Source organism: Falco naumanni, chromosome 7, assembly GCF_017639655.2.
Source record: "Falco naumanni isolate bFalNau1 chromosome 7, bFalNau1.pat, whole genome shotgun sequence".
Lineage (NCBI taxonomy): Eukaryota > Metazoa > Chordata > Aves > Falconiformes > Falconidae > Falco > Falco naumanni.
The window spans coordinates 44,103,440-44,130,652 of record NC_054060.1 but is presented as its reverse complement, the minus strand read 5'-3'; the positions used below and the strand labels follow the sequence as shown (position 1 = coordinate 44,130,652).

The 27,213-nt window shown below is 39.1% G+C and overlaps 1 protein-coding gene across 1 annotated transcript in view; it reads left to right on the top strand.

The window, feature by feature from the left end:
• Window positions 1-20,743, top strand: part of SPATA7 (spermatogenesis associated 7) — a 43,674-nt gene extending 22,931 nt beyond the window's left edge. Inside the window, exons 5-12 of the mRNA XM_040600505.1 lie at window positions 9-142; window positions 10,208-10,686; window positions 11,788-11,854; window positions 13,497-13,567; window positions 14,498-14,551; window positions 15,906-15,983; window positions 17,428-17,485; window positions 17,823-20,743. Coding sequence (XP_040456439.1) covers window positions 9-142; window positions 10,208-10,686; window positions 11,788-11,854; window positions 13,497-13,567; window positions 14,498-14,551; window positions 15,906-15,983; window positions 17,428-17,485; window positions 17,823-18,317 — 1,436 coding nt within the window. The 3' untranslated portion in view covers window positions 18,318-20,743. The remainder of the gene's footprint in view (window positions 1-8; window positions 143-10,207; window positions 10,687-11,787; window positions 11,855-13,496; window positions 13,568-14,497; window positions 14,552-15,905; window positions 15,984-17,427; window positions 17,486-17,822) is intronic.
• Window positions 20,744-27,213: the final 6,470 nt, after the last annotated feature.

The window sequence follows — 27,213 nt, the reverse complement described above, 5'->3', positions numbered from 1 at the left end:
TTCCTAAGTTGCTGACCAGCGAAGAAGAGAGAAACTGAAAAAGAAGATAGCCAGATGTGAAGAGGAAATGAGTGTGGGCAAAACTGCCTCCCGATCCAGCTCGAGAGAGAGTGGAAGGCTGCTGCCATCCTCTTTTGGAAAGGTAGATACTTTAATTTTATTTAGTAGATATCATAGTCTACTTGCCTCCCATAATAACAAATGATCACTGCTGTGCACCTCCTCCTCTGAAAGGAGGACTGGTGTATTTCAAGCAGCAGAAAATAGATAAGGGTCTTCCTGGCATGTGCCCAATACCAAATGCACGTCTTGGCTTTCTGACAAAGGTGGTAGGTATCTGGATGAAGAGTGCTTGTGCTAAATTCCAGTTTAGTTACCCTTGAGTTCTCTTGCTTTCATTTCAGCTGATATTCCCATGTCCTCTCTTGTCACTCCAGAGCTTTCTGTCATTTTCTAAGGCAGAATTCTAGTTACCACTAACCTTTCTAGCAGAAGAATCAAGGGTCTTTTTTTTTTTCTCTGTATCCAAAGTCCTATTTTGGAAATACATTTCATATCTAACAGTATGCTACATGCGTGAATTGTAGTTACTGAAACTGAAAATAGTACTAAAGCCATCAAAATAAGTACTTTTCTGTCTTTATACATAGGTTCACTTATTTTGTCCAGCATTTCATCCAGATATGTGGTGTATATTTCCAAATAATAAATAAATTAATAATTAGCCTTTACTAAATTAGTCTCATGTTTGTCACTGTAAAGGAGCAATTGCAACTTAAAACAGAGTGATGTTTTAGTTCTGATTTTAACAGCAAATGCTTCATATGTTGTTTAAATATCCGTAGAGATGGAGAGCATTTCCAAATAGTACAGAAAATTTACAATTAGTTTCTTTCTGTGTCACTGTTTTTTGCAGCAGGCAGGCAGGAGTGACCTTATTGCAATGCAGAGAAATAATGCTTTGAATTCAGTACATGTCTCTTAGTTACAGAAGAAAGCACAGGCATGCATAAGAAAAGGGAGGAAATGTCGTATTTTAAATCAAAGTTTTATTTTTTAATACCATTTTTGTCCTTCCATCTTTATTTTTCAGCAGACTGGGGGCAGGAGAAGTTCCTTAAATTATATCATTGCAAAATCAAGTAAATTGTGCTTAAAATGCATCTCCAATTACTGCATAAATTCTCAATTTTAAAATTAAAGGATGCACCTGTGATCTTTAATGTAGCATTATAACAGTCTGTTACTTTTTTCCTTTGTTTTAATCTTTTGCAAAACAAAATCTTTCTGAAATAATATCTATCCCAGTTTTACCTACTTACTTACAGGTGCCTTCCCACCATTTCTCTTGAAAGTGTATTCTGTACAGAAACTGCAGCTGTCCTTATGTTGGATAGCCTCTGGGTATAATTCAACAATCCGTCCAAGTCTGAATTTCAAGTTATCAACTGAAAAGTATGTTTTAGAAAATGTTGGGAGACTGGCCAAATCAACGTTTAACCAAACGTAAAAAGTGATTTTTGGATACAACACTTTTTTTGTCTTGGTTTTTTTTTTTTTTTTTTTACTTTACAAACACAAAGAATAATCTTCACTAAAATACTATCTGGCACTTTATTAATCAAATCATTGATTGGTGGACTTACAAAATACAGTTCAGTATAGTATAAACAAAGAGCAGCAGTGAGTCAATATAAAGTGAAAACCTGTAAGTGAGCCTTTTGGCACAAGCATAGGCAGTGGAAGTAATTGGGCTGTCATATTTTTGTGCTAAAAATGTAGCCCTATTTAAACTTTACGTAATTTGCCAAAATATACATTGATTTCCTATGCTTCTTTATACAACAGCAGAGAATTCTTCTGTTTCAACAATTAGATGTCCTCTAATGCATTGTGAGGATGTTAGCCATTTTAATGGTATTTCTTTAGCCATCAGGATATATCAATAGGTGACAGCTGGCAAACAAGTGCTAAGGATACCTATAGAGGGTTTTTGCTACACAGTAATAATTGCTGTCACTGTTGCCATTAGGAAAAAGCTGATTGTATATCCTCCATTTGTGGAACTGCTCCAAAAATTGTTCTGTTGAATTCGGATGTTCCTAGGTTGGGATAAGATCCAGCACAGATTTGAAGCAGTCAACCTTGGAGTACTCCAGGTTTCCAAGGAGGTAATGGCAAGAGTAGAATGTGGTCCTGTGCTTAGTAAGCATCTTGCATTAGAGGAATGTAAGAAAAAGAAGCAAGTAGAATTCTCCTGGCTTTGCCATTGTTATAATTAAGAGTACAAAAGTTCAATTACTTTCATAATGCATAATTTCTTTCGTAATGAAATATGACTCTTGTATATGAATTTAGTGTAACATACATACATATGTATATAAAAATATAATAACCCTTGTAACTCTGACAAGGTCAATGTCTGGCTAGATTATAGGCTAAATACATGCTAACCAGCTTTGATGTATGCACCTGACTTTCTATTTTCAAAAGTCTTCATTCATTAGCATTCACTTTTTATGCATTCTGTTAAGTCTGGTGTCTTTATTTCATCATTTTCATTTTTCACATAGCTGCATTTATTATTATTTAATGCTACAGTAGAGCACAGAAACTGTTTTCCATTGAAACTGTGCTTTGTGCATGGTAGAACCAAAAAAGAAGTAAAAATAATTCCTCTAAAACATATATTGCATGTTATGCATTTCTTAAAACCTCTGTGATTTAGTTAGTGTCATTGAGCTGACAATGAAACTGAATAGCTATAATCGGTCTTTAACCTGACTGGCCTGCTCTTTGACTGTTTTGTATGTGGGTTTAAACGCACAAGAACATTCTTTCTCTGTTATATCTAGTTATAAATGTAAAGTTACTGTAATGTGAGAATCTGTTATGATATGTAATGAGCTGTGAAAGTTATCTCTGTTGTGCTTACCTAGATTTATTTACTGACTTTTAAAAATAATCTGTGATTTTAATCAGATAATATTTTGATCACAGAGATAAGAATATTCCATGTAGAGCCGTGGGTTAAGCTGTGATAGATGTTTATGGTGCATCATGCATTTCTCTGCTTTTAGCAGAAGACCTAAGAGAAGCTAAGGAGCAGGCTTATTTTTAGAAGGTACTTCGGATGGAATCGCTAGCAACTGAATTACTTCAAGGACAGTACTTTATCTCTTAAAGTAAAGTAGAGGAGCAGGGAAAGCATAAGGTGTCCTGGGGACAGCTGGACTTCTCTTCTGCTCCTCTTTTTTTTTATGTAGCATAGTAATGATGGTTGACCTCATGTGTGAAAGTTAATCAAAATAGGATGATAAACTACACGTGGATGCTGAAAGGGCTGCTAGTTTTGTGTTTGTGTGTCTTTGTGAATATGTAATTTTTAAGCAAATATTTAGAGGCTTACTTAGACTGAAAAGCTTGAGGATGGATAAGCAGCGTATTTGTGGGTATTCTCTCATTCATCTGTCAACAAATTACTTATACTCCTTCTTTAATGAATTACTCTTAAAGTTTTCTCACAATAGAAAAGGCTATTTGACAGAGTCTGGAAAATACCATGACACCTGTGCATGGAATGGCACTACCATGTAGTCTTTCCAACTGCTGCCACAGATGGAAAGCTGTATCCTAGTGGAATCCCTAGATTTTAAATTTTATTTTTCTATACAAAGCTGATTTGGGTTTTTAAACATTCATCTGAGTGATTCAGCAGGGTGAACTGTGTTAAGCTCAGTATGACTTACCTCCGAAGTAGGAAAACCTGAATTGAGCTGTCAGTGAGTAAAATCTCTGATTTGAGCAAGATGTGGTATTTCATATCCCATGTTCAGATAATCCTATTAATAGGCATTATTGGCTGCCAACAAATTTTTTTAAAGAAATCAATCCATGCAAAAAATCATTTGGAGGAAGGCTGCTCTGTAGGAGTGTGAGTTTTCTGTTTTAACCATTTGAAGTATGGTTGTCATTGCCTTGATACTTCAAAATCCCTTTCAGCCTGTTTTTTGAGACTTTTTTTGATTTCTTAGGAATGAGAGTTATGACCATTGGCTTCTGCATATGAAATATAGATTAAGAAACACCATGAACCATTTCTAATCTCCCATGTTAATTTTGTATGCAGTACACATGTGGCTGTGTAAATTGCCTACTCAAATGGCTTATGTTTAAAGATTTATTATACCATTACGATATTAACAGCCAGAAGATGTATTGTGCTTGAATTAGTTCTGTCAGAATGAGAGATGTAAGTGACTAAAGAAAGCAGAAGAACCTTCTGAGCATCAAAGAAAGATGTTTTCATCGGGAATGTTCAGTACATATTTCCTTTCAGGCTTCATAGTGGCAGTCACCTCTCATGCTGGTTGTTTGAAGCTACATTTCCATATGCACGTTCAGTAATAACCCTTATTAATAACATCACAGTATTTGATGAAAGTGGGAACATAATGCATTATACAATTGAATACACTCCCCACACACACACACACACAAAAGGAAAGAATTGTAACAGGAACATAGTTTTGAATGAGAAAAAGGGTTATTATTGATGCCAGTATGCAAACTGATTGTACTCATACAGGTCTTACTTGTTCACATATATGTGTGAATTTTCTCTCTTGCCTTTCTGAATTCTTACCTAATTATCAAAGTGTGTATTGACATGAAGAGATGACATACAGTCACTCATAACCCCCTTGTAAAGGCAGCTTGTTGCGTACTACAGGAGACCTTTGCTCTGTCCAGACTGCAGAGAGCAGGTGCTCAGCCCACTTTTGAAGTGGCTTATAAATGGGGCTGTCTCAAGTTAAAGAATCAGATGCTAATTTATTACAGCATTACAGCTTCTGTATCTTCACAGTGCAGTTCAAAAAGTGTCTCTGATCTCATTTTATGCTGATAGATGAACTTTCTATTGGAAGACCTTTTCATACAAGAATAAGTTAATTTCAAGACTTAAATTCATCTTAGTGTAACTTTAGTGACCCCAGTGAAAGGTGCCTTTGGACCTTTTATGCAAAAATAGATCTGGCAAGCTTTGTTTTCAGTTTGTTTTTTATGAGGCAGCTGATACCTCGGTTCTTGGCTCCAAATTACATTAGTTCTTGATAGTGCCAATGTCCAAAGCTGTGATACTTCCATGGAATAATTGGGTTTTTAATTGTATCTGAAGAATAGAGCGAAGTATCTTTAAATCAGTGAGTTACTGCGTATTTGTAGCATGTTTTTCTCTCTTCTTTTTCCCCTCCCCCCCCCCCAAGTTTTTCTCTCTTCTTTTTCCCCTCCCCCCCCCCCCCCCCCCCAACTAAACATCTGATGTTTCTATAGATGCAGATTAGAAAAGAAAAATGAACATACTTGCTTATGGTTAACTTGCCTATACAAACACAGGTGTACAAATAATTTTTGAAAGCTTGGAGTTGGTGACAAATTGCAGACAAACACCATTCTCTGACACTCCTTAGAATTTTTTTGAAGTCACCAACATAGTTCCTTGTTCCTGATTTCTTTGTATATCCGGAGGCTGAACTGCCTACCTGTTTGGGCTGTAAAGGTTTACCCCAGGATAAGGGCTTCAAAAGACATTCTTCTTTCTCAGTACTTGAATGAGTATGTCTCAAAACTGACAGAAATGCAGTTTGGGTTTGCCTTTCGATCTAGTCACTACCTTAGCTACTTGGTCTGTTCTGCTTACGATACGTTTGAGGAGGAAAAGAAAAGAACTGCCGTAAGCTTCCTCATACATAAGAAATGCTTAAATTTAGGATATTGACATGTTTACCCTGTACATTTGTCTTGGTTTAGGATCAGCTCAACTGCTTCCAAGGAATAGAACATGTGGCTTTCATGAGGTGTAGTTGTGTAATTGACCAATATCACTTAATATATTTTGTTATTATTATTTTGTATATTGCAGGTCACCAGTCATCATATGTTCAAAAATGCTTCTAAAATCCGATCTATATTGCAGCTCCATGAACTGTTCTAGTCTCTGAGAGTAAAAAGTATACAAGAAAAATTAAGCTGTTGATATGCTACATGCTGAAGGGTATGGAATTAGCTTTTCAAAACATCTATATAGGTGGATTCTGAAACTTTCCAGTCTTATCTGTTTTCTATAGTGCTGAGCTACCACTACAAGTACTTTACATGCAAACAATCACACTGGTAAGCCTTATTATACTGCTTGCTAGCACAGGCATTTGTTTGGCATTGTTACTGTGTGTTATCAGTTCAGCATTTAATTATGCTGTAGTAGTAAAATAAAGTTGGTTCACATGAGACATCATCAAGAAGGGCTTATTTTGGCTCAGCTAACTGAAAAAAACACAACAACCTCTTTGCATTAGGCACTGGCAACTATGGACATTTTGGGGTATTGGAGTAGCACAGATAAGTCTAACTGACATGGGGGTATATTGGAATTGTGAAGGAACTATATAGTATGACAGCAGTATGATCTGTGACTTAATTTTGCTGACAAACTACCTGCATTCTTTAATATTCCTCTAAATAGCATTTACTACATGCCATAAAATATATATTCATCATCTAGAGTTTTAATTTAAAATATGAAGGGGTTCTGAAAAGGAAAAAAATGGAATAGTGTAGATTCAAAGCAGTGACAGTAGCAGTGTTATGAGAAAATGCAGCATTTATACAGTAAGAGTCATTGTTTAGAACTTTGAAGAATACCAGTTTTAGGATTTGAATGATAGAATAGAAAAATCAGTGTATATTTACAAGCTATACTATGAATTACACAGGGTAACATACTATACTATATTTTACTAGTAAACTAGTAATGTATTACTATCCTGTACTGTATATTAGTAGGTTACAATGTCATGAATTTCCAACAAATGTGTAAGGATTTCCAAGTTTGGTTGGTTTTTTTTCCCCCTCCATACCTCCCCCAGTAGGAGACCTCAAAAATCTCACAAGTATTGATTATCTTGGAGAATTCCCACAAGTACTTTCTTTTACATTTGATTTTGCCACTTTTGTTGGAGTTTAGTCCAATGTCCCCAGTGGTGGGGAAAATCACACATCCAACCTTCAATCCACGTCTTAATCACCTGATTATTTTCAAAAAGTGAAGCATTCTTGAGGATTTTCTCCAGGTTTATATTGTGTTCAGGCAATGAAGCGCCACTGGAAATCCTCTGAATCTCTGCTTCGGTGTTAGTCTCTCAAAATAACTTCCGCGTGGATTAATTATAAGATCAGGATGGGCTGCTGGGTGAATCTGTGAATCTTCGCAACTGGCAGTTAGGGTTGTATGTCATAAATAAGTACGTATCACAGCATGTGTTTCAGTCCCATCACACTGGATGCACTCTTGTCTCAGGCTTTTTATAGGGGAGCTATTCCGTCAGTGACTTCAGTAACGTAAGGCTTCTACATAATTTTATTTGTTTGATAGGAACATAATTGAGATGAATGAAACACATATGAAAATCAACTTCCCTTTCTCCCTTTTTTGACTGCAGAGCTTTATGGCCTGTACAGGTCTCTCCTTATCCTCCTGTTCTTTGTTCAGATGGTGGAGGTACATCAACAAGTTAATCTCTGTTAGCCTATCTGAATGTAAACGTCAGGTTTGTTAAAAATCTGGTCCTCAACTGGCCTGAGAAATTGAATTTTCTTCCTAGGAAACACCAACATTCTCTTAAATGTTGCAGCACTTAGTTGTTGTTGATATGGAGCTATATGAAGTGCCTGAGTGTAACTGGCTACTTAGTTAAAACTGAATTAATTCGGGTTTGTTAGCAGTTGATTTTGCTTTGGGTTTTCTCAGGTGTCATTTTAGCTGTTATTTTGCCTTGTATTATACTGATTGCAGAGTATGGCAATGAGATTTTCCAGAATAATGCTATCCTGAGTTTGTCTCCCTCACTGTTGCAGGACCTAGGTGCAAGCTCCGTCTCTGGGAGTTGTACGCTAGGTAGTTTGAGTACGTACAGTGTGAGTCATCTCTTCTCCATCATACAGTCCGGTGTAACATTGCATACATAGTTTTGTGCATGTGGATGAAATGAGTTTATACAACATTTTGCTTGCTGTTAGGCTTCTGGTTTAATCTGCTAATTCTGCAATATGGCTGTCCTTGGAAATTTTAAAATGTCATACATACTTTCCAGTGACTGACAGAATATTCAGTGGGTGGCTGTATCCTAGGTAGGAAAAGGATATACAACAGCTGTCTTGCTAAGATGCTTCCTAACTTTTCAGACACATTGTAAAGCATGTTTACTAGTGCATATACTCTGTCCAGGTATTTATGCTTTGAAGTTGCAATTTTTTCAAAAGTCTATGACAGAAATAAAATGTCTATTGAATTGTTCTTTCTCACTTGGCCAAAAAAAAAAAAAAAAGCTCAAGTTGTCACTTTGATAGAGTTGCATTTCAGTGTTACTTGTCTTTGGCACAGTGTCATAATAAAATTCAGGAATAATATTGAATTTTTAAGCATTAAGATATTATTTTTTTTCCCAAAAAAGCAGAAAAAAATAGCATGGTCTTTCCAAATAATTCATTCTGTAACCTTTCTCAATGACAGACTTAGTTTTCAAATTCTGATTTTTTTGTTATTAACTGTTTTCTTATCCCTGGCATTAAAATTATGTCTCTCATAAGACCCAGACTTCTAAAATTGTTGGAAAATTCCCTATAACCTTCCATAAGACAGATTTGTGTTCAAGGTCATCACTAGTCTCTGGTGTACTTGGCTTCCTCCTTATTAACTACTCTTAATATTTGTTGCAATGCTTCACTTCAGTGACTTTTTAACTTTGTGAAGATTTAGTAATAACCTTACAGATCTCAAATAGAAAAAAAGAGATGCATAGATGAGCTTTTGCTGTAAGTTTTTCCCATTTTGTTTTGATTGTCCTGCACATCAATGAGATTTGTTCAGCTAGTTTCTATTCAAAATTTCAGATGGCTACTGAAAACAACAGTTAGGCTTTCTTATTAACTAAAGTTGACACTTGGACTTCAGCCTGCATACAAAATAGACTTACATTGTGCTTCTTTCGGTGAGGAGTGGGTTAGCTGATCATAATTTTAGTCCATGTACTACTGATTTGTCTGTATTAGTTTGTTGTCTTAACTAGTAGCCTTTTAATTGTATCCTTTTAAAGTAACATTGATTGTTTCTGAGAACTGAGGTACATATTTAAACTCTAATGTGTTGAACACTTAGGAAGCAGGAGCAGTAACACCATTTCTCTACCATCACCTGCAATCGACTGTATCTGTTCATAAACTCAGCATGTTGTTATCTGACCTGTTTAACTGTTGTGAGCTAACTACTTGCACTGTTGGCTTTCTGTAGTGTTAGAGGGAAAGTTTCACAGCTGTCTATGTACCTGCTGGGTTGAGAAACCGAAAGGGGAACAGGACAGAAACTTGACTTTGTCTGCTGGAGGACATTGATGGTATTATTATAGCAATTAGGACATTTCTTGTGGAGCAGGGTGCCATTACACAAGGTGTACAACATCCTGTGTTGTACAGCCCTTCCAAAGATACACATCTCCCACCTGCAGGAAGAAAAAGGTCACACATGGAATAAACAGCTAGTTACAGTTTTCTTATTCTGTGTCTTTAACCACACAACAGTATTTTCCATGTTGGTCTAGCTGAATCAGTGAGCAGTGCCCCTTACAGAATATACATCTTCTAAAGATAGCTGGTGTGTGATATACTTTAAAGCTAATAGGATTTGGAGAGAGAGGCCACAACTCCACACTTGATGAGAATATGTACTGTGAACTAGTCAGTAGAATATTACAGATAATGTCTATGTTACCTTGCCCAGGTGGTATGAACGGAACATACCCAGATAAAATAAATTGCCTCAATGCAATGATTCCTTGACTTATAAAAATGTATTGAGCCTTTGGACTAAAATGATTAAAACTCTTGGTTTGATGTAGCCATCAATATTCTGTAACAAAGCACCAATGTTTTGCTATTGAATCAAACCATTTTCTAACTACTCTGTTATTTCCAGCGACTAGGTTTTAAGATCTGTTAGCACTGGGGCTGCTCTGAAACCAGTTTGACTTAACAAAAATAGAAAGTTTTTACATAGAAAATACCTTCAAGCTGGTAACAATAATAGCTGGGAGTACCAACTTGAGCAAAGATGGTAACTTGCAAAGCAATGAAATCTTGTTTTATTTTTTCCTAGAGTTTCTTGGAAGCAGAAGACAAAGACAGTCCCTTCCCTTGCGTTCAGCAGGCACAATACCTATCAAGAGTGCTGTCTCCTTACGGCAAGCATGGCTCGGTTCACTCCAGTCCAGTAAAATACACCAGAAAAGATTGTCAGAGTAAATCTAATGCATCTAACTCGAACTCAAGTGTCAGCATGTCAAGTACACCAAGAAAACGCTCTGGACTATCATGCAGTTGCTCCACTGATAGTTTTGTGAGCATTAGTCATTCCCAGAGGTGCAAAGGAAGCAACTCCAAAGAACGTGGTGGGGATCTTCTAGACAGGCACTCTGAATTCTTTACTGATAGCCGAAAACCTTTTACTCCACGCACCTTAATATCAGATGCTAAATCTTCCCTGTCAGAGTACAGGTATTACACTCCTGCTCGAAGGAAAAGGAAAAATCACTGTAAGCAGCATGTGGAAGCTCAAACGCAAACTGATGTGATCAGGTACAGAGATTAAAACATTATTTTGAAACCGTGGAATTTAGAGGTTATCATAACAGTATCTTTACAAAAGCAACATGTTTTGCTCTCATTTACATTTGCATAAAGCCAGAATAATTATTCTGAAATTACTTTAGATATGCCTTAGCAAAAGCTAGAACAGAATATGATTTTCCTTTTTTCACTGGCATATTTTGTTGTCTTCCCTCCGGAGGAACTGTTTTCATTTATACAAATTGGATACAAACTGCAACTAAATCCAAACTGTGGGATCTTGCATCTGCCGGGGATAGTAATTCCCTCTCTCTTTTCTTTGCTCTCTCTCTGGTGTATAGTTGTGCTTTCTGTCTTATAAAGAAGTAACTGCTATAAGCATGCAAGTAGTTCCTCACTGTTGCCTTTGTAGTCTCACACTTTCCAGTTCGTTAATTAATACATCATGCAAAGGTCCTTTTCTTTTTTTAACTCTTGAATGCAGCTCTTCTTAGCATTTTAATCTAAATGCCTTCAGACATGTCCTATATGAAATATTTTATACAAAATTAATGTCCTTCTCTTGCATTGAACTCCTTTTTAGCAAATTAAAGTTTAGATTTAGTTTTGTTTTTACCGATACTACCTCATAAAGAAAAATCTTTTCTCTTTTGTGTCCTCAGTGCCTGCATGCCTAATTCTGGTTTTGTCCTAGAACAAAGTATGAATTTCATAAGACTGGAATTATGATAGCTTTAGCTCCATGTTGCAACTATTTTTCTGGCTATGGGTCATACATTTTCCTGGTGCACTTTTAATGTACATAGGATCATCTCCATTCTCAGTTCTGAACAATTATTTTGGATAATTCAGCTATCCCCTGTAAATTTGCAGCCAAATAATGGACTTGGATCACCTATTTATGACTGTTATCATCCTTCAAAATGAACTATAACTTAGTTTTATTATGTGAATGGAAGCTTGGCAGATATTTTCTAAACCGTCCGAGACATTTTAGTGCTAGGTCCTGTTCAGATTGATGGGAAATTTCCACAGTGGCACTGGTGTTCTCATTCTGCATATTTTAAAAGTAGCTTTCCTGAAAACCTAATACATCTTTAAATCTTGTAGCTATCGATCTGCAGACAGAGCATCTGAGAGAAAAGTCATGACTGAACAGCAGAAGATCACATTTAAGGTAACACATCTATCAGTCATCTGGGTACTCTCGCACACCCTTCACCATCGTTTCGAGTATATGCTTGATCTCTGCCACAGCAGTATACTACTGATTTAAGTTTAATTTTCTTTATTTTCGTGAGATGAATTAGTTCTGTAGAGGAGAGGGAGTTTCAGAAGAACAAGTGGAAACAATAAGAAAAAATACTAAGGCATGGGAAGAGATCTTAGGATATTGCAAAATCTTAATTTTTTTCAACAGTTTACAAGTGCACTATCACTTACATATCTGTTAAGTTCATAGATAATTGGTACATTTTTTTTTCAGCAGAAGAAGGTACCTCTTTTTCAAGGAATTTTTGCCTTCATTTTTACATTGGATAAGATATTCCAAAAAGCCCTCAACAGAAGAATTGGAGCTAAGGAGTTCCTTGCTCTGAGGAGGCACTCAGACCAGTGGGTGGTGAAGTTTTCCTTGATACTGTGTGCTTTCTGTCTTGCTGAATGTATCTGGAATGCTTTAATGAAAAATCACACCACTTCAGATTCTACAAGCCCTTAGTATTTTTTTGTCAGTCACAGAAATGTTTGCATCCATCATTTCAAGTTGAATTTAAAGTGTTTGTGACAGTTGAACTTAGTTTTTCAGTTATTTGGTCTTTCAGAAATTGCCTTAGTGTTTGGTAGTTTAAGATTACTAAATTATAAAGATGATACAGAACACAAACATATTTGGGAGGCAGAGGGAAGCAGGTGAAGCACCTGAAATATTTCTTAAGACTTCAAATCTGAAGTTATTTTGTCTTAATTTGTGCTAATATTTGGATGGAAAGAGTTTGATCAGAAGTTAGGTTCGTTCTTTAGGCTTTATCTTGTAGCCATTGTACAGACGAGTCTTTAAACAGCCAGCCCTGTCAAACATAAGACAAGTACTTGAATAACTGTGGACTTTCTTTCTCAATAAAGGCTACAGGGTCAGAGTCTTCATGTCTCTAGCTTACTAAGGCAAATAATTATGCTTTACTCATTGGAGGAGAGTGGTGTGAGAGAGTATGTATTTATAACTTTCCTGAAAATAGAAGAGAGACCCCCTGCATTGATCTGCATCTGACCTCGTTAAGGAGAAGTTAAGTGATTTTTTAGAAGGCTTCACTTCAGTTCCAGGAAGAACTTCTGATTTCATTTCACACCTGTCATATCCAAGTTTTTCTTTGGCTGTTGTAAAAGTGATGGCAGTAAGTCATGTAGCTTTACAGTGGCCCTTTCAGAGTATTACCATTTAAAATGCAGATAGTCAGCAACTTTACTTTCCATCAGATTTGTGCAAGCAGCTCAAGAGATGTGGTTTAGAGTGCTGGTTCCTTGGTTTTGCATACCAGATTTTACTCCTGTTGGTGACATTGACCCCCTCTGGCTTTCAGCAAATTCATCTTTGACGTACTTGTCAGGGGAGAAATTTTACTCATCTCCTGTTGCTCCTGACTAAATTTTTGGATGTCAAAGCTGATGAGCCTTTGCTGTCTCAGTTTGTCCGAAGTTTCTCAGAGAAGACATAAAATTTATAGGGCTGTCTAATGACAGAGGGTTATTAGGTTCATTTTAATGGTAAAATTTGCTGTTTATTTGCACAGATATTAAACATTTTTATCTCTGTGTTGTAGGCTGAAGATAAAAGATACACTGTGGATGAACCCGAGAGAGGAATAGCTGCTTTTCCGTACTCCTTCCTAAGGTGCCTGATTTACAGAATTAGGAATATTTGAAGCATTCCTTCTTGCTTTCTGTACAGTTGCTTCTTAGGCCATAAGCATTGACTAGTCTTTATAAGTCTCTTCACACAGGACTTCTGTTTGGTTGGGTGTTTTACATCAATGGCCTTTCCCAGCTTCAGAATCCATTATTTTCTTATGGTATAGTTGCACTGGGAAGCCAATAAAAAAGAGAGCTCTGAAATATGCGAGTATTTTTGTCAGGAGTGAGATGATGACAGGTTAGTAGAGGCTTTAGTTCTGTGCGTCTGAGCGTACATCTGAGCTTACAGACCACATATTCCTTATACAGCACTACAACTAAATACTGGATTGGTATTCAAATTGGTATTTCCTTTTGGGGGAAAGGGTCTTCAGACATCCAGCTTTTTGAATCTATGATCTGTGAGAACTGCAAACCGAAGGCATTTCCCACATCTTACTGTTCTGAAAATGTAATACTGAGTTTTAGAATATTGTCTACAAAAACAGTGTTTGAAATCGGGTTAGAACTCAAGGGCTCCCAGCTGATTCGCTCTCTGGCTTTTTCATACAAAGGCATTTTTACCTGAGAAAAAAATTGTACTCTGTGTAAAAAAAGCACTCTTCTGGATAGTGGAGGTCTGTATAGCATCTGAGGTAGCACTGAAATATTTGAGCTATTGGAGCAATGTATCTAGTGAAGTGTTTTAATACTCTTGAACCATAGTCTTTCAGGCTTCAGCATAATTTTTATTATTTATTAAAACCAAATTTTGCTACTGGAACAAGGTTTGGGGGTGTTCTGGTGGGTTTTTTTCAAAGAGGAAGTGGGATAATGGCACAGCATGTTTCCAGAAGAAAGTGAGATGCAAGGTAGTATAGAGGGGTTTTAGAATGTTGTGCTCTTTCTTACTCTCTGATTTTCTGATTAGGGAGTCATCATTGTATTCTCAGCAGCCTTCAGCAAGGAGGACTATAGAGACTGAGTAAGTATCCTTAAACCATTTTTTCTGTTAGTACAACTTTAAGCTAGAAACTCTTCCTCAAAACTGATGAAACAGTAAATGAGGACTCAGAATAAACTGTTGTTCACCATTTGCAGTAGAATTGACATGACTGTGAATTGTTACATAATTAAAAATTTTAATGTGAGTCTAAAAATAAATTCATTATAACTTTGTAAGCAAGATAGACTTCTCATCCAGTGGCTATACTTTAAACATTTCCAGTTCTTTTTTGGTCTGTAATTTCTGAAGAAAATGATGGCAAAATATCAAGTTGTTGGGGTTTTTTTAACCACATTTCTGCTCTGAAATTTGATGAGAATTAGAACAGGTTTGAGTTACATTCGGAAACACTGCCAATACTTTCTCATGTGACCTTGGGAAAGTCATTTAATTCTTTTTGTTCTAGGAGAGCCTTGTTCTTGCCTAACTTTAAGGAGGTGATATAGGTATCAAAGATCAGCTATAGATAGCTGTCTTGACTATGGAGGGAACCAAAATGACAATCTTCAGGCTGGCTGACAAATTTTACGTAACAAGTTTCATGCAAGTGGTATCCCATTTCTTATTTTTGTTTGTTAAGACTGGAGGATGATTTGATAGAGCTTGATTGGATACTTTGGGGTATTCAGAAAGATGCTATTAAACAGCACTGAAATCTTTTCTTTGGGGGTTTTCTTTCCAGACTTTTCAAGAGTCTCCCATTTAGAGCAATTGGCATCAACAAGGCCTTAACAGGTATTAAAATAGAGAGAAATTTGTTTGAAGAGGTGAAAGCTAACATCTCACACTAACAAGGATTTTGTGCATCAAAGAGTTGTTTGAAAGGAATGGAGGCTGTCAAATAAGCACTTACATTTTTCTGAGCTTCCACTGAGGACTAGTAATTTTCAGCTGCAGTCAGATTCTCTAGAAGCTACTTCGAAAGCCTTTACTCAGAGCATCAAACTGCAATTTTACAATTTCTTCCCAGTTAGCACCCCTTTCTTCTTCAGCGCAAAACAGGTTCTGATGCTTTCCAAGATTTGCTGGTATCCTCACTCAGCATCTCTGTGCTAATTTATACCACGCCAGAAAGTCAGCATAAACATGAAGCACCATAGTGACCTTTCTAACAGTCTGGTATTTTACACAGGGTTTGTTATCATTCAAAATTGAATGAGAGGCTTTGCTTGACATGGTAGAATTACCTTTTTGAAAAACAGCAGCTGGTGCCAAGAACTATACAGTCTTTTAATGGCATTTCCCATAAAGGTAGTGGTATTGGGCTTACTACATAGTGTAATGTGTCGCTGTTTTAAAACATTTAATATGGGGTTTTCTGTTCTCCCTACAGAGAAGAAGAGCTTTTATATTTAGCTTTCATTGAAGATGTAACAAATGACATTCTTAGCCTCGGGCTGTTTTCTAACAGGTAGGTTACAATTGTTTATGAATTTGTAATGCTGTGTCAGAAACACACGGACTCTATAAGAAAGGAAAGTAGTGTTTAGTAATCATTTCTTTGCCTTTACGAATATATAGTTACTGTTATCCTTTGCTTTTGTTTCTGTTTCTATTTTGCTTCATGTAAGAATGGGGAACTAGGAAAGACCTGTGGGTCACCTGCTTTGATCTGCTGCTGTGTACCAGCAGATGAAGCCTTTGTTAGAAACTGACCTGGAACCCTAGTTGGAGTAACACTAAGAAGAAATTGTTTTGCTCTGCAACATCTGTTTTACTAAATATACCAAGTTACTAATCTTTCACACAACAGATCCTCCATCTCCTTTCCTTTATTCCTGTTCCAGTGTGAAGCCGGTCTTCAGCATGGGTTGTCAGGATTACATACTGTTTCAGATAAGGCTTCACCAGTTGCTAAATCAGATTTTCTTTTTTCAATAATTAAACAATAAGTTATGATACAATTAATGTATTTGAGTAGTATTCCCAAATTATTTTCCATACAAGTTCTTTCTCATGAAGAGCTTTCAGTTTATAGCAAAAAAACCCTGCAGTATTTCTGATACATATTTTTAACCCATTTTTGTAATTCCATTTTCAAAGCAGTCTAATTTCAACATAGTATTCTGATCTTCCTCTGGGCTCATAATGTTCCCAGCTGTTTTTCTGTTCTGTGCATTCTCTTTTTTTTTCCCCCCCTCATGTCAAGGCTATCAATGACAATGTTAAATACACTAAATCAAAAAATTAATCTTTGAGAAAATTCCAAGAGCAACCTTCTTCCGGTTCTTTTTTTTTACAGTAATGTTATCACTTAAACCCCTTTTTGCACTTTTTTCTTTTTAAATAATGTCTCAGGTAAGCTAGATTAAATTCACTTGACCTGGAAATCTGTTCCAGTGACTGTGTACCTTAGTTGTCACAGAACACTTCCTCTGTGCTGAAATTGTTTCTCATCCTGCTTAAGCAATGGAAGAGAGCTGTCAGGACTGAGGACTTTTCTCCGGATTTTTTTCTGAAGCTGGATTTTATTCCTCCCCTTAATTTACACTTGTGTGTATCAGCCGCTGTGGTGCACCTGAGAGATTTTGGATACTTCAGCGTGCCAGTAGAACCACCACTGGATTTTTGGTTTCTTCCACTGCATAGACCCAGCAGACCACATACACCCAGAGTTGTGCTACAAATCACCACATGCTTACCATCTGGTGCCCAAAGCTGGGTCTGCTGGTTGAGCATGTGTCCAGTGGGTTACCAGCTCCAGGTAGCCCTTTTTGTTATGGAGCATAATTGAAGCAATCTTGGTGGTCCCATTCAGCTAAGAAATGAAAATTAAAAAATGAGTTCGGGAATTTATGCAAATCTGTTAAAAGTTGGTTTTCTTCCTGTGATACCATTTAATTGTTCATTTGCAGAGTTCTGGAACAACTGTTTGAGTGTCATATTCAAGAAAATAAGAACCGTCTGGATGAGGTAGGTGCTGCCCCTGTAATATTCTCCCTCTCTGCATATTACTTCAGCGACGTTTCCGAAGTACAGTGGAAATGCACTGGTATATTTGTAGGTAAAGGTAAACAGAATGCTTGGTGAGGAGCATCTCCTTCCATAAATGAGATCTGCAGACTCGTGGGTCACAGTAGATCAAGAGTCACAGGCCCAAAAAAGGGACAGCTGTCAACTTGCTGTGTAATTTAGTGACTTGGTTGCAAGCAGACTCCCTTTCCTTCTGTCAGAATCAAGTCCTGAGTTCTGAGCAGATGGGCACTGTGGGGCTGGAGAAATGTCACCCCTTTCTTCCTTCACCCCTTAGAGCAAAATGCGCCACTTCTTGGACGTGCTGAAAGCAGATCTGGGCTGCAGCCCAGGCACTGGTGCGGAGCATATCCACACAGGCTGGGAAGCCTTTGACTCACTGGATCTGCAAGAATTTGATATGATGGAAGAGCCTGAGTTTACCAGTACAAGTCAGAGGCAAAGAAAAGCTACAGAAAGTGAAGAATTCTTTGGGAACATGGATTTACCATTAAAGGAACCAAGCAAATGTGAATCACCAGTATTCGGGGAAAGTTCAAACGGGAGACAGAGCAAGGATGACTTCTCAGAAGGTGTCGCTGAAATGCTGGATGCTGGGATGGAGTCTGGTTCTTGTGTGAAATCTGAAGACAGCCCAGACACTTCACCCTCACGTGAGGCAACTTTAAACTTGATTACTTGTGACAGTGATTTGGAAGCCAACAAGGGTCTTGATGATCTTGAGGAAAGCTTTGCCGGCACCCTTCAGATCTCACATGACTATTATGAGTAGCAGCCAAAACGTAGCTGTTAAATGGCGATAGAGCTAGTTCTGTGGAGAACTGCCATTTGTTAAATAGTAAACTATTTATTTCTGTTTAAATGCTGCTAAAATCTAAAATGCTAAAAAATAATTGGGCATTAACTAATCTCTGTATTAATATAGACTCTAAAGGGTAGTTATACAATTTTTTTTGTTATTTTGTCTATAATTATGTAACGGGACAATTTTTTGACAATATTAAGATTAGATATATATTTTTAGAAAGATGTAATAGTAAGTTATGAAATATTTATTTTTTATTTATAATATATTAATTGCTAGTGCAGCTGTGGTCCTGCTATAAAGATCCAAGATTTCATAGTCTACAGGAATTCAACTTACCCACATCAAAACATGGTATGCTACATCCCTGCAGAGCAGAGGTGGAACTGTTTGTCCATCCTGGAAGAGAGCATTGTTTGATGTTAAATCCCATTGAGTCATGAAGTTCTTATAATCAACGTTTTTCCTTTTACAATAACTGTGGAACATAAGAAACATACCTTTTCCTTGCATTACCTAGGGTGAAACAAGGAATGAGTGTGGACAGGTAACTTTCCAACCATAAGAATTCCTTTTGGTGCTGGTAGATGGTCATTCCTTCTTCAGCCCTCAGCTGTGAACTCAATTGTCTTATTCCTTGTACCGACAGGTATGAAGAGCCATTTTGCAGTATTAGTTACTGTCAGTCTTTGCCTAACCTGCTGCCAGCTCTCTGGCCTGAAAAGGACATTTATCTCTAGCTACTGCACATGGCAGCTCTTGAGCATTTTATACACAGCTCTTGAGCTGTTTAATCCTAGTTGTCCATGATTCAGCTGATATTCCTGCAAAGTGAAGACTGCAACAATTTTCAAATGGCACAACACTAAAATACAGGGTTGTTTCTTGCATTAATGACAACCTGGGGATAGCTTTCTGCATCGAGCTTTGGTTTTGAAAAGAGATTGAGCTGGGTATACTGATTGATAACCAAGGCTATCTAGTAGAAGACATATCAGGCATCTTGTACAGCAAATGGATAAAAGTCTATTTTATGATTAAAGTTTAAATTGGAGTTAGTGCATGCATTGCACAAAATCAGCTCAAATTTCTTTGTCTAAGCAGAGTACAGCTATTACCTGCCATTCACGTTACTGTAGAATGAGCTCAACAGGGTCTGTGGAAATGCCAGGAAGTTCCGTTGCCTTGCTGTGGGTGAGGAAATACAAGAAGCCTTAGGAACTAGATAAAGCTTGTCCGCAAATACCTCTTAGGGTTGGTCTTAATCTGCTTCCTCCAGCAGTGGTTACTGTTCATAGAACTGCTACCTCCAGCCTTCCCTGTGGCTCATGAGTGTCTGCCAAAGACTATTGAGCCTGTAAGCTAGGCGACTGATTGCAGCTGTAAGGATCTCCTACAGACACAGACCACTGCTTCACTGGTAAGAATAACCTTTTTTTTTTTTTTTTGGCAGGGGGTGAGGAGCAGGGGGGAAGAAATCTCAAAAAACCTCTAGATAAAGCAAATCAAACAAAAGCAACATTTCTGGCACAGTCACCAGCATTGCAGTGCAGAACATAATTTCCAAAAAAAGCAAAAGACACTTTTTTTTTCCTGGCTGCTTTGGCCACAGTAATAAATCACACCTGTTGATGATGACAGCAGGCTGGGGTTTATTTTAGCCACATAGAGGCAGCTGTGCAGATGGGTACTAGCCTTTCATCTGCCGCACTCAGCTGGCTGCCTTGTAAATCTGGCCTGCAGCTTGAGTGCTCCGGCTCACCAAACAGTAGGTAAGAGTGGGAGGATTTTGTATCCCTCTATCAGAGATTATCTTACTGCAAAGACACCCAAAAGGCTGCTTCAGTACAGTGCAGGGATGGCTGGTCCTCGATCACAAGTGATCAAAGCTCTTCTCCCATCCCCAAGGAAGCTGTATTCATTACCCCACAGACTGGAAGGGCAGGATGCACCTGGAGAAGTACAGTTTCTATTATATGAACAATTTTAACACAGAGGGACTAGTTAAAAAACTAAAGAGCATGGTTAAATGTACCCGAGCCTTGTTGCTCCTCAGGCAGGACCTCACCCACCCTTGGGGCCCACCATTCTGTGTTCTCCAATCTTGGTCAATAATGGAATTTGGGTGGGGTTTTTCTCCCTACCCATCACTGTACTGTATCACTTTTACATCGTAAAAAAGATCACATGGCAAACTTTGGCTTGTGGTCAATGTGAGTGTGATTAAAGATTAGTAAGAATTTCCCATCTAAATTCTGCAAGTAAAAAAACCTAAACACCACATCAATGAAAGTGGTCATGACATCATCTCACAAAAAGGTGCAAATAATGACACACTGATTTCCTGTCGTATGAGTAACACAAAAATAAACAAAACCAGTTCCTTGACCATATTTCCTGTTGATGAGCTGTCTGAGCATCAATGCCATTTTTTCTGGGTAGATGGAACTTAAAGGAGTAAGTAAATTCATTAAAACAGACCTTTCACAAAGAAAGCATCTGTCTGCCTAAACCACAACTGTGAACATTTCTTGGATCCAGAGTGAAATTTCTGGTAAAGAACCAGAAGATCATGCACTCCAGTATCCCAGCAGCTGGAGCAGTCAGCCCGGTCCAAGGAACAGGTTTCTCATTGTACAGCCACTCCCACAAGATAGTGGGGAAAAAATATTCTAGATAAACTAATTGATTTTATATAGATAACATTTATCTACAGATCCAAAAAGCAATTGCAGCCTAGCCAGGGCTTAAAACTTTCTCCCTTTTGTTCACATTTACTTTAAGGTGGTGCTTAAAGCATAAGTTGTGTAAGCAGCTTGATAGCAGGCCTGACCCACATCACTGGTAACATTAATCAACAGTGCATGCTTTGTTTTTCTTCTGAGGGTTTTTTTCACTCTGGGTTGTTTGTTTTGTTGTGGATTTTTTTTTGTCTCATCACCTTTTATATCTATATACTCAGGTCTTGGCACAAACATGTAGTCATGACACCATTACAAACCTGAATGCCTCAGAAGTAACAAACTGGAACAGTCAGCACCTGTGATGTGCAATGTAAAGACTTATTTCTGCCCAGATGTACATGGCTGGTGAGCACGTACATAACGCCATCAATGTTTACTTCAAATGGACAAAAGCCCACTATTCTTACTTTACTCTGTAACAAACTTTAAAGCCTACAGTTTTGTCATCACAACTCTTGTTTTCAAAGGTAGGACTCTGTTTATTTACTAAGTATTAAGTGGGGCTTTTGGTCATTTGAAGTAAGGATTGTGATGAAAGAAAAAGGTGCTTAGATGTCTTAGGACTGACCAGAAAACAAAAACCTTCAAAAGTAAAACCCAAGCTATCATTTTATCTGTGATCAACTCCACGTCTAAGACACCTACGCATTTTTCATTTAGGCTTAGCTGCAGAATGACTCCAGGGTCATTACAGCTATGCAACAGCAGTTGTAGAATGATGCAGCTCAACCAGTATCATTTTATAATTCAAGGACAAATGGCTACCAGAGTGGGGAAAAAAAGAGCCACTTTTTTTTCCTCCGCAATTATCTGTGCAAGAAGTATGAACAAGGGTACTGGAGCATCAGCATAAATAAAAACTAGGCCCAGGAGCTTCATTTGTAGGACCTAATGCAGGCTGTTTCACTGCCGTGACAGCACAGCTCCTGACCAACAAGCCATCCCACTAACACTATTCAGTGCCCTGCTACTGTTCCTCTGCCTGTGCACCACTGAAAGGTAGCAAGGAGAAATAGCAATGGAAAATGAACGTTAAAGGGAATGTAGGAAGAAATTAAAGGGGAAAGGGAAATTGTTATTTATTCCATCTTTTGAAACATGGTGAGACCTATTATCAGGTAGGACACGGGCACAGAGTAGAAGTTTAGATGCCACTTGTTAACATCTGTCTTCAAACCTATGTTAAAGCTTCCACAATACAGAGGTAGAGAAATTGAAGCATTTGTATTTTGAGTATTTGAGATCTAAAAATTAATGAAAACAGAAAAAAACCCAGAAAATTGTAACTCGGGGTGTATTTCAGGGAGCTCTGGGGAACTCCACCGCTCCACTTTAGTTTTTGACCACCCAAGGCAGGAGGAGCATACACTGATAGGCAAGTGCAGGGCACTGCAGCTGCATGATGCCTCGAGAGCCACCAAGCCCTTCTCTCTGGCATCTCCCAGGCACTTAACCTGCTGGTCTCAGAAGCTAACACCTGGTGTGTACCACAGATGATAAGGAACAGAACAGTAATTTTAATAAAAACAGTTTCTCCCTCTCCAGGACAGCAAAACCAGATACTCACAAGCAGTCCGGTCTTCCTGTTTCCTTTATCAATAGTGGAATCTGCTTCATTCAGAAACTACCATCTTCCGGTTTTATTCCAAGTAGCAAAGCAAGTGATTTGCAAACAGGTGAGCGTAAATTAATCTGCCACACCAGCCATGGCACCAGCATGGGTCACATCAGCCAGCAGATCCAGTTTCAAAACCTGCAGTGGGTCACGGGCCAGCGGAAGCTGAGCATGTCACAGGGATAAAGCATCGCTGGGAAAGGAGAGAATCAGCAATTACCACCGGCATGACAAATCATCGGTTAGTTGAGCTGTAGAGCACCCATAGATCATCTCCATCTCAACCGCCCTAAAGAAAACCTAGGGGGACTCCGGGGTGTCAGGCAGTCCACAAGTAGCAACAAGAAGAGTTAATTCAAGTGAAGGGAACCAAAACTGAGAATGCCATGTCTACTGCGCATAGGACTTTCTTTTCTCTGTAGAAAGCCTCCAGAGCAGCTGGGTTCTCTCTTCAGACCTCCTAAAAGGGACTGATCCTTTCAGCTCGCCCACTAAGCTAATTCCAGCAGACAGCAAAGGGCACGAGATGTGCCTTACACCCAGGTGACAACACACAAGTTACATTTGCATTCATCTTTTAAACTGTGAGAGTGGCCTACAAAAGGTGTGGGCTCTTCACCCAGCACCATGCTCCGGGCTGGAGGAACGCGGGAGGTGCTGTTCACCCATCCCCGCCGGGCACTGGCACGGGATGCTGCTGCGCTCTCGCTGCTCCTGTAGATCCCAGGCTTCGGCACACAGAGTCTCCCCTGCAATCCTTCCAGCCCTACTGCCTTGGGGGAATGAAATTAGACCTTGAGAAGGGCAAGTAAAGGCTACATAAATGGAGCAGGGAGGCATATGAAACCTGAGAGAGAGAGAAACTTGAACACAGCCTCAGCCTGGCAGGCCACCGAGCCATGCTATCCCATTCTCATAGGGGACAGGCAGCATGATCTGTAGCATGAGGTACAGAGCTCTCTGCAGTTATCCCAAGAATTCAGCAAGCCCGTACGACTCCTCTTACAGTATCTGCGTGAGGGCTGCGGCATAGCTTACAGCTCACAGCAGCCAGAGCCCAGTTCCAGAAGATGGGTAACAGAACCGTGAGGTTACCCCAGCTCTTCCCAGCTATCTGTTTCTCACTCGTAAGCATGCCCACATGCCAAAGGAGAAGTGAAGCAACATGTCAAAGGCCATCAGCTCTCCTGTCAGCCTGAGAATTCCTCGCAGGACCTCAGAGGTATAGCCTCTCCAACTGGAAATTCAGCTCAGAGGAATTTGGCACCCTGCTTTTTCCTGACGTTTGACACAAGCAAGACCAGAGATGATACAGATAGCATAGGTTTGGGAGCTGGCTATGAGGCTTCCCAAACACCGGGCACAACCATCTCAGATAACAGTGGATTGTAAGAAAAAGATAGAAGAGCTCCTCGAGCTCTCATCTGTTTCCCTTTCCTCAGAAACGAGCTTCCCTCCCACCTTGAGAGTCTTAAGCCTTACACAGGGGCTTTCAGCTTAAACATAGATCTTTCAAAGGCCCTCACTGTAGCTTTCCATAGCATTTGTTTTCTCCATGGCTGTTCCTCACTATTTTAACCTCTTAGAGCTTCTGTTCAGTTCACTTCATGGTGCAGTCAGATCTCCCCAAAGGGTTCTTGGGTACATCTCCACAGCCAGCTCCTTGTTGTCCATCCCTTTACCTGAAGAAGCAACTGACAGGTGAGAGCACACCCCTGCCATCAGGCACCCATGATGCTAGCTCCAGCACCATCGTAACAAAGCTATGGGGTGGGTGAGCAATGGGTCAGCTCACAGCCAGAGTTGGCTTCACAGGTATCAGGACAACCCAGTCAGTAGTATTAGTGTAGTATTTCCAGTTTCTTTCAACAGAGAATGTAAGATAGCCTCAGTTCTGCTTATTTGTCATTATTTAAACACCAGCATTGTGCAGAGGGATAAGGCTGACCTGCTGTCCTAAAAACAGGCTGAAATGGAGAATTTTATTTTCAATTTCATGGCATAACATGCACTGAAAGCACTAAACTCGCCTTGGCAGCTCTCCTAACTAACACCATGGCACTAACGATAAATTTTGCTCTGATTGCAGGGAATGCATACACTCAGCAATGCTCCTTATTTTAGCTAGATTAGTTTTTTCGCAGTGCATCAAAGCTACTGCATTTAATACCTGTCATTTGGATTCCTATTGCTCTTCTGATTGGCGTGGCTGTGGAACAGTTCTTCTGCCCTTCAAAAGTTAAGAGGAGCTTGGGGAGGAAACAAATCCTTCAACCATCTACCTGTGTTTCTATTTTTTTTGGTGAACAATTGCACTTTCCTCTTCTTTCCTAATTACACCTTCATCCTGCTTACTAACACAACACAGTGTTTCCCTTCTCCTTACGAAGGGGAAAACAGATGTTCTTGTTTGGACAGGGCATTGCTACGGGAACCCACACGCTCTAGGAAGACTCAGCATGTCTGCCGAAGGTGGTAGCGATCATTTTCAGGTCAGGCTGAAAGAGCCATCCATCAGGACAGAGGAAGAAAGAATCACCTACCAGTGCCCTGTAAGGAACAAGCCCTTGGCCCCAGCGTCCTGGGGGGATATTTCACCATAACAAGTGGGATCAGCAGGGCAACTGTCTCAGACCAGCTGAGCCATTGCGTTGTATGTGATTTTCTCCTTAATCCTTCTGGAGCTGCCGTCAGGAACCTAACTGAACCCGAGTTTTTATAAGACTTGATTCTTGTCTGTATACTTCTCTTTTTCAAGTCAGAAGTCACCCCCAAAGAAAATCTAATCAGATTTCTTCATTAAGACAGCTGGCCTACATCTGCCAGATAGCTTTCAGTACCACAAGAATTAGGAAATAGGGCTAATGTCATTTTTTTAGTGAAAGGGTGGCTTAAAGAGGATAATTGAAGCAGTACAATTCCCTAAGATTTATAGTTTCAAATTAAATTGCTTCTCCTAATTCAGGGAGAGAAGTAAACATTTGGTGACTGATGGACACCTACAGCTCCTGGTCTTCAGGAGGCAACTCAAGTTTTTGGAACACAGAGTGAGCACCTGTTATTCCTGGAGGCTCAGAAACAGTCACTTCAGAACAAATGGATTTATTTCTGTACTGCTATGGTGCAAGAAACTCAATGAACCTTGATTAATCTGCTAAAACAATATTTTCCACATTATCAAACTAAACCCAAACTATCTTCTAATTTCCTGAAGTCTTTCGCTGAAGATTGTGTCAATGGAAAGACATTTTCAGCTTCAGTACTGTGAGTAGCACAGCATGCAGCCAGAAGAAATCAGATACAGACATGCACACATGAAGTATGCAGTTCCTTCGGATCACTGGTTGTCAGTATTAGCCAGGCTTGACAGGGGCTTTCTTCATAGGTGCTTAACACCAGTGAAAATTCTTCATTCGCCTCCGGGTATGATAATTTGGGGTCTGTTCATGGAAGGATTCAATGTCCTTCTAAATTTACGTAAGGCACATGATCGTCATTTTAGAAATGGCTAATAATAAAAATAATCTAAACCTCATCTGCAAGCCCTGCAAGTCTTTTGTGGTTGGTTTTGGTTATTACAGCAGATACTTTAAATCCATAGAATAAGCAGGGCAGCAAATAATACTGGTTTGGTATGTTGGGGATGGCAGATGTTTGGTTTAAACTTGATGTCCATCTGAAAGATTGTCACGCAGATTAGTTTGGGAGATGTGGTGAATGATCAGAAATGGGATAGAATTTTTCTAAGCTCTACCCCTTCTAGCTCCCACATCTGTGTTGGGCCATTTTGCAGGTAGAGAGCCCAAGAACACAGCACATGCCCTGAAATCCTTGCTTTAGAAAAGCTCCCAAAGAATGCCATGAAGTCAAATGTTACAGCATGCCTTCAACCCTGCGCACCTCTGAAAGACAAAGAAGTTTTGTGGCAAAATACTCCCAGGCTCACCTATCTCCTACTTACACTTGGGGTTTCTTTGAATGAATAAGGCCAGTTTAAAGCAATTTTAATATCAACAGAACTAGCTTTTAAGTATCAGAACCACCACTTCCCTAAGTATTACGTTCCACTGGAGCCACAAAACTGCCATCACTCAAACGCACATGCTGATGGCAGAAGGTTCAACTTGCCCAAGAGCCAGACAGAGCTAACGTGATATGCAGCAATACGAAATACCTTGCTTAATTCAGAGCTGATGAGCATTCACCTATGCACCAGCCCTCACTTAACTCCAGCTCTCCTGCAACACCATTCTCCTGCCAATACCTCTGTAAGTGATGTTCCCATCATACTCACGAATTGTGACCATCCTCAAGTAGCTCTTGGGCTGCAGAAGGTAAACTGGCAACATTTTTGTGGCGCTGGGCAGCTTCCGTCTTCAGGCAGAGTCCAGCCTTCCACAGGATGTTCATAAAAATAGTGGAGAGATAGACACATTTATATGCTGTCATTGACTCCTCCAGGAAAAGGAATGGGTGTGAAAAAAACCCCAACTCATCAGATCCT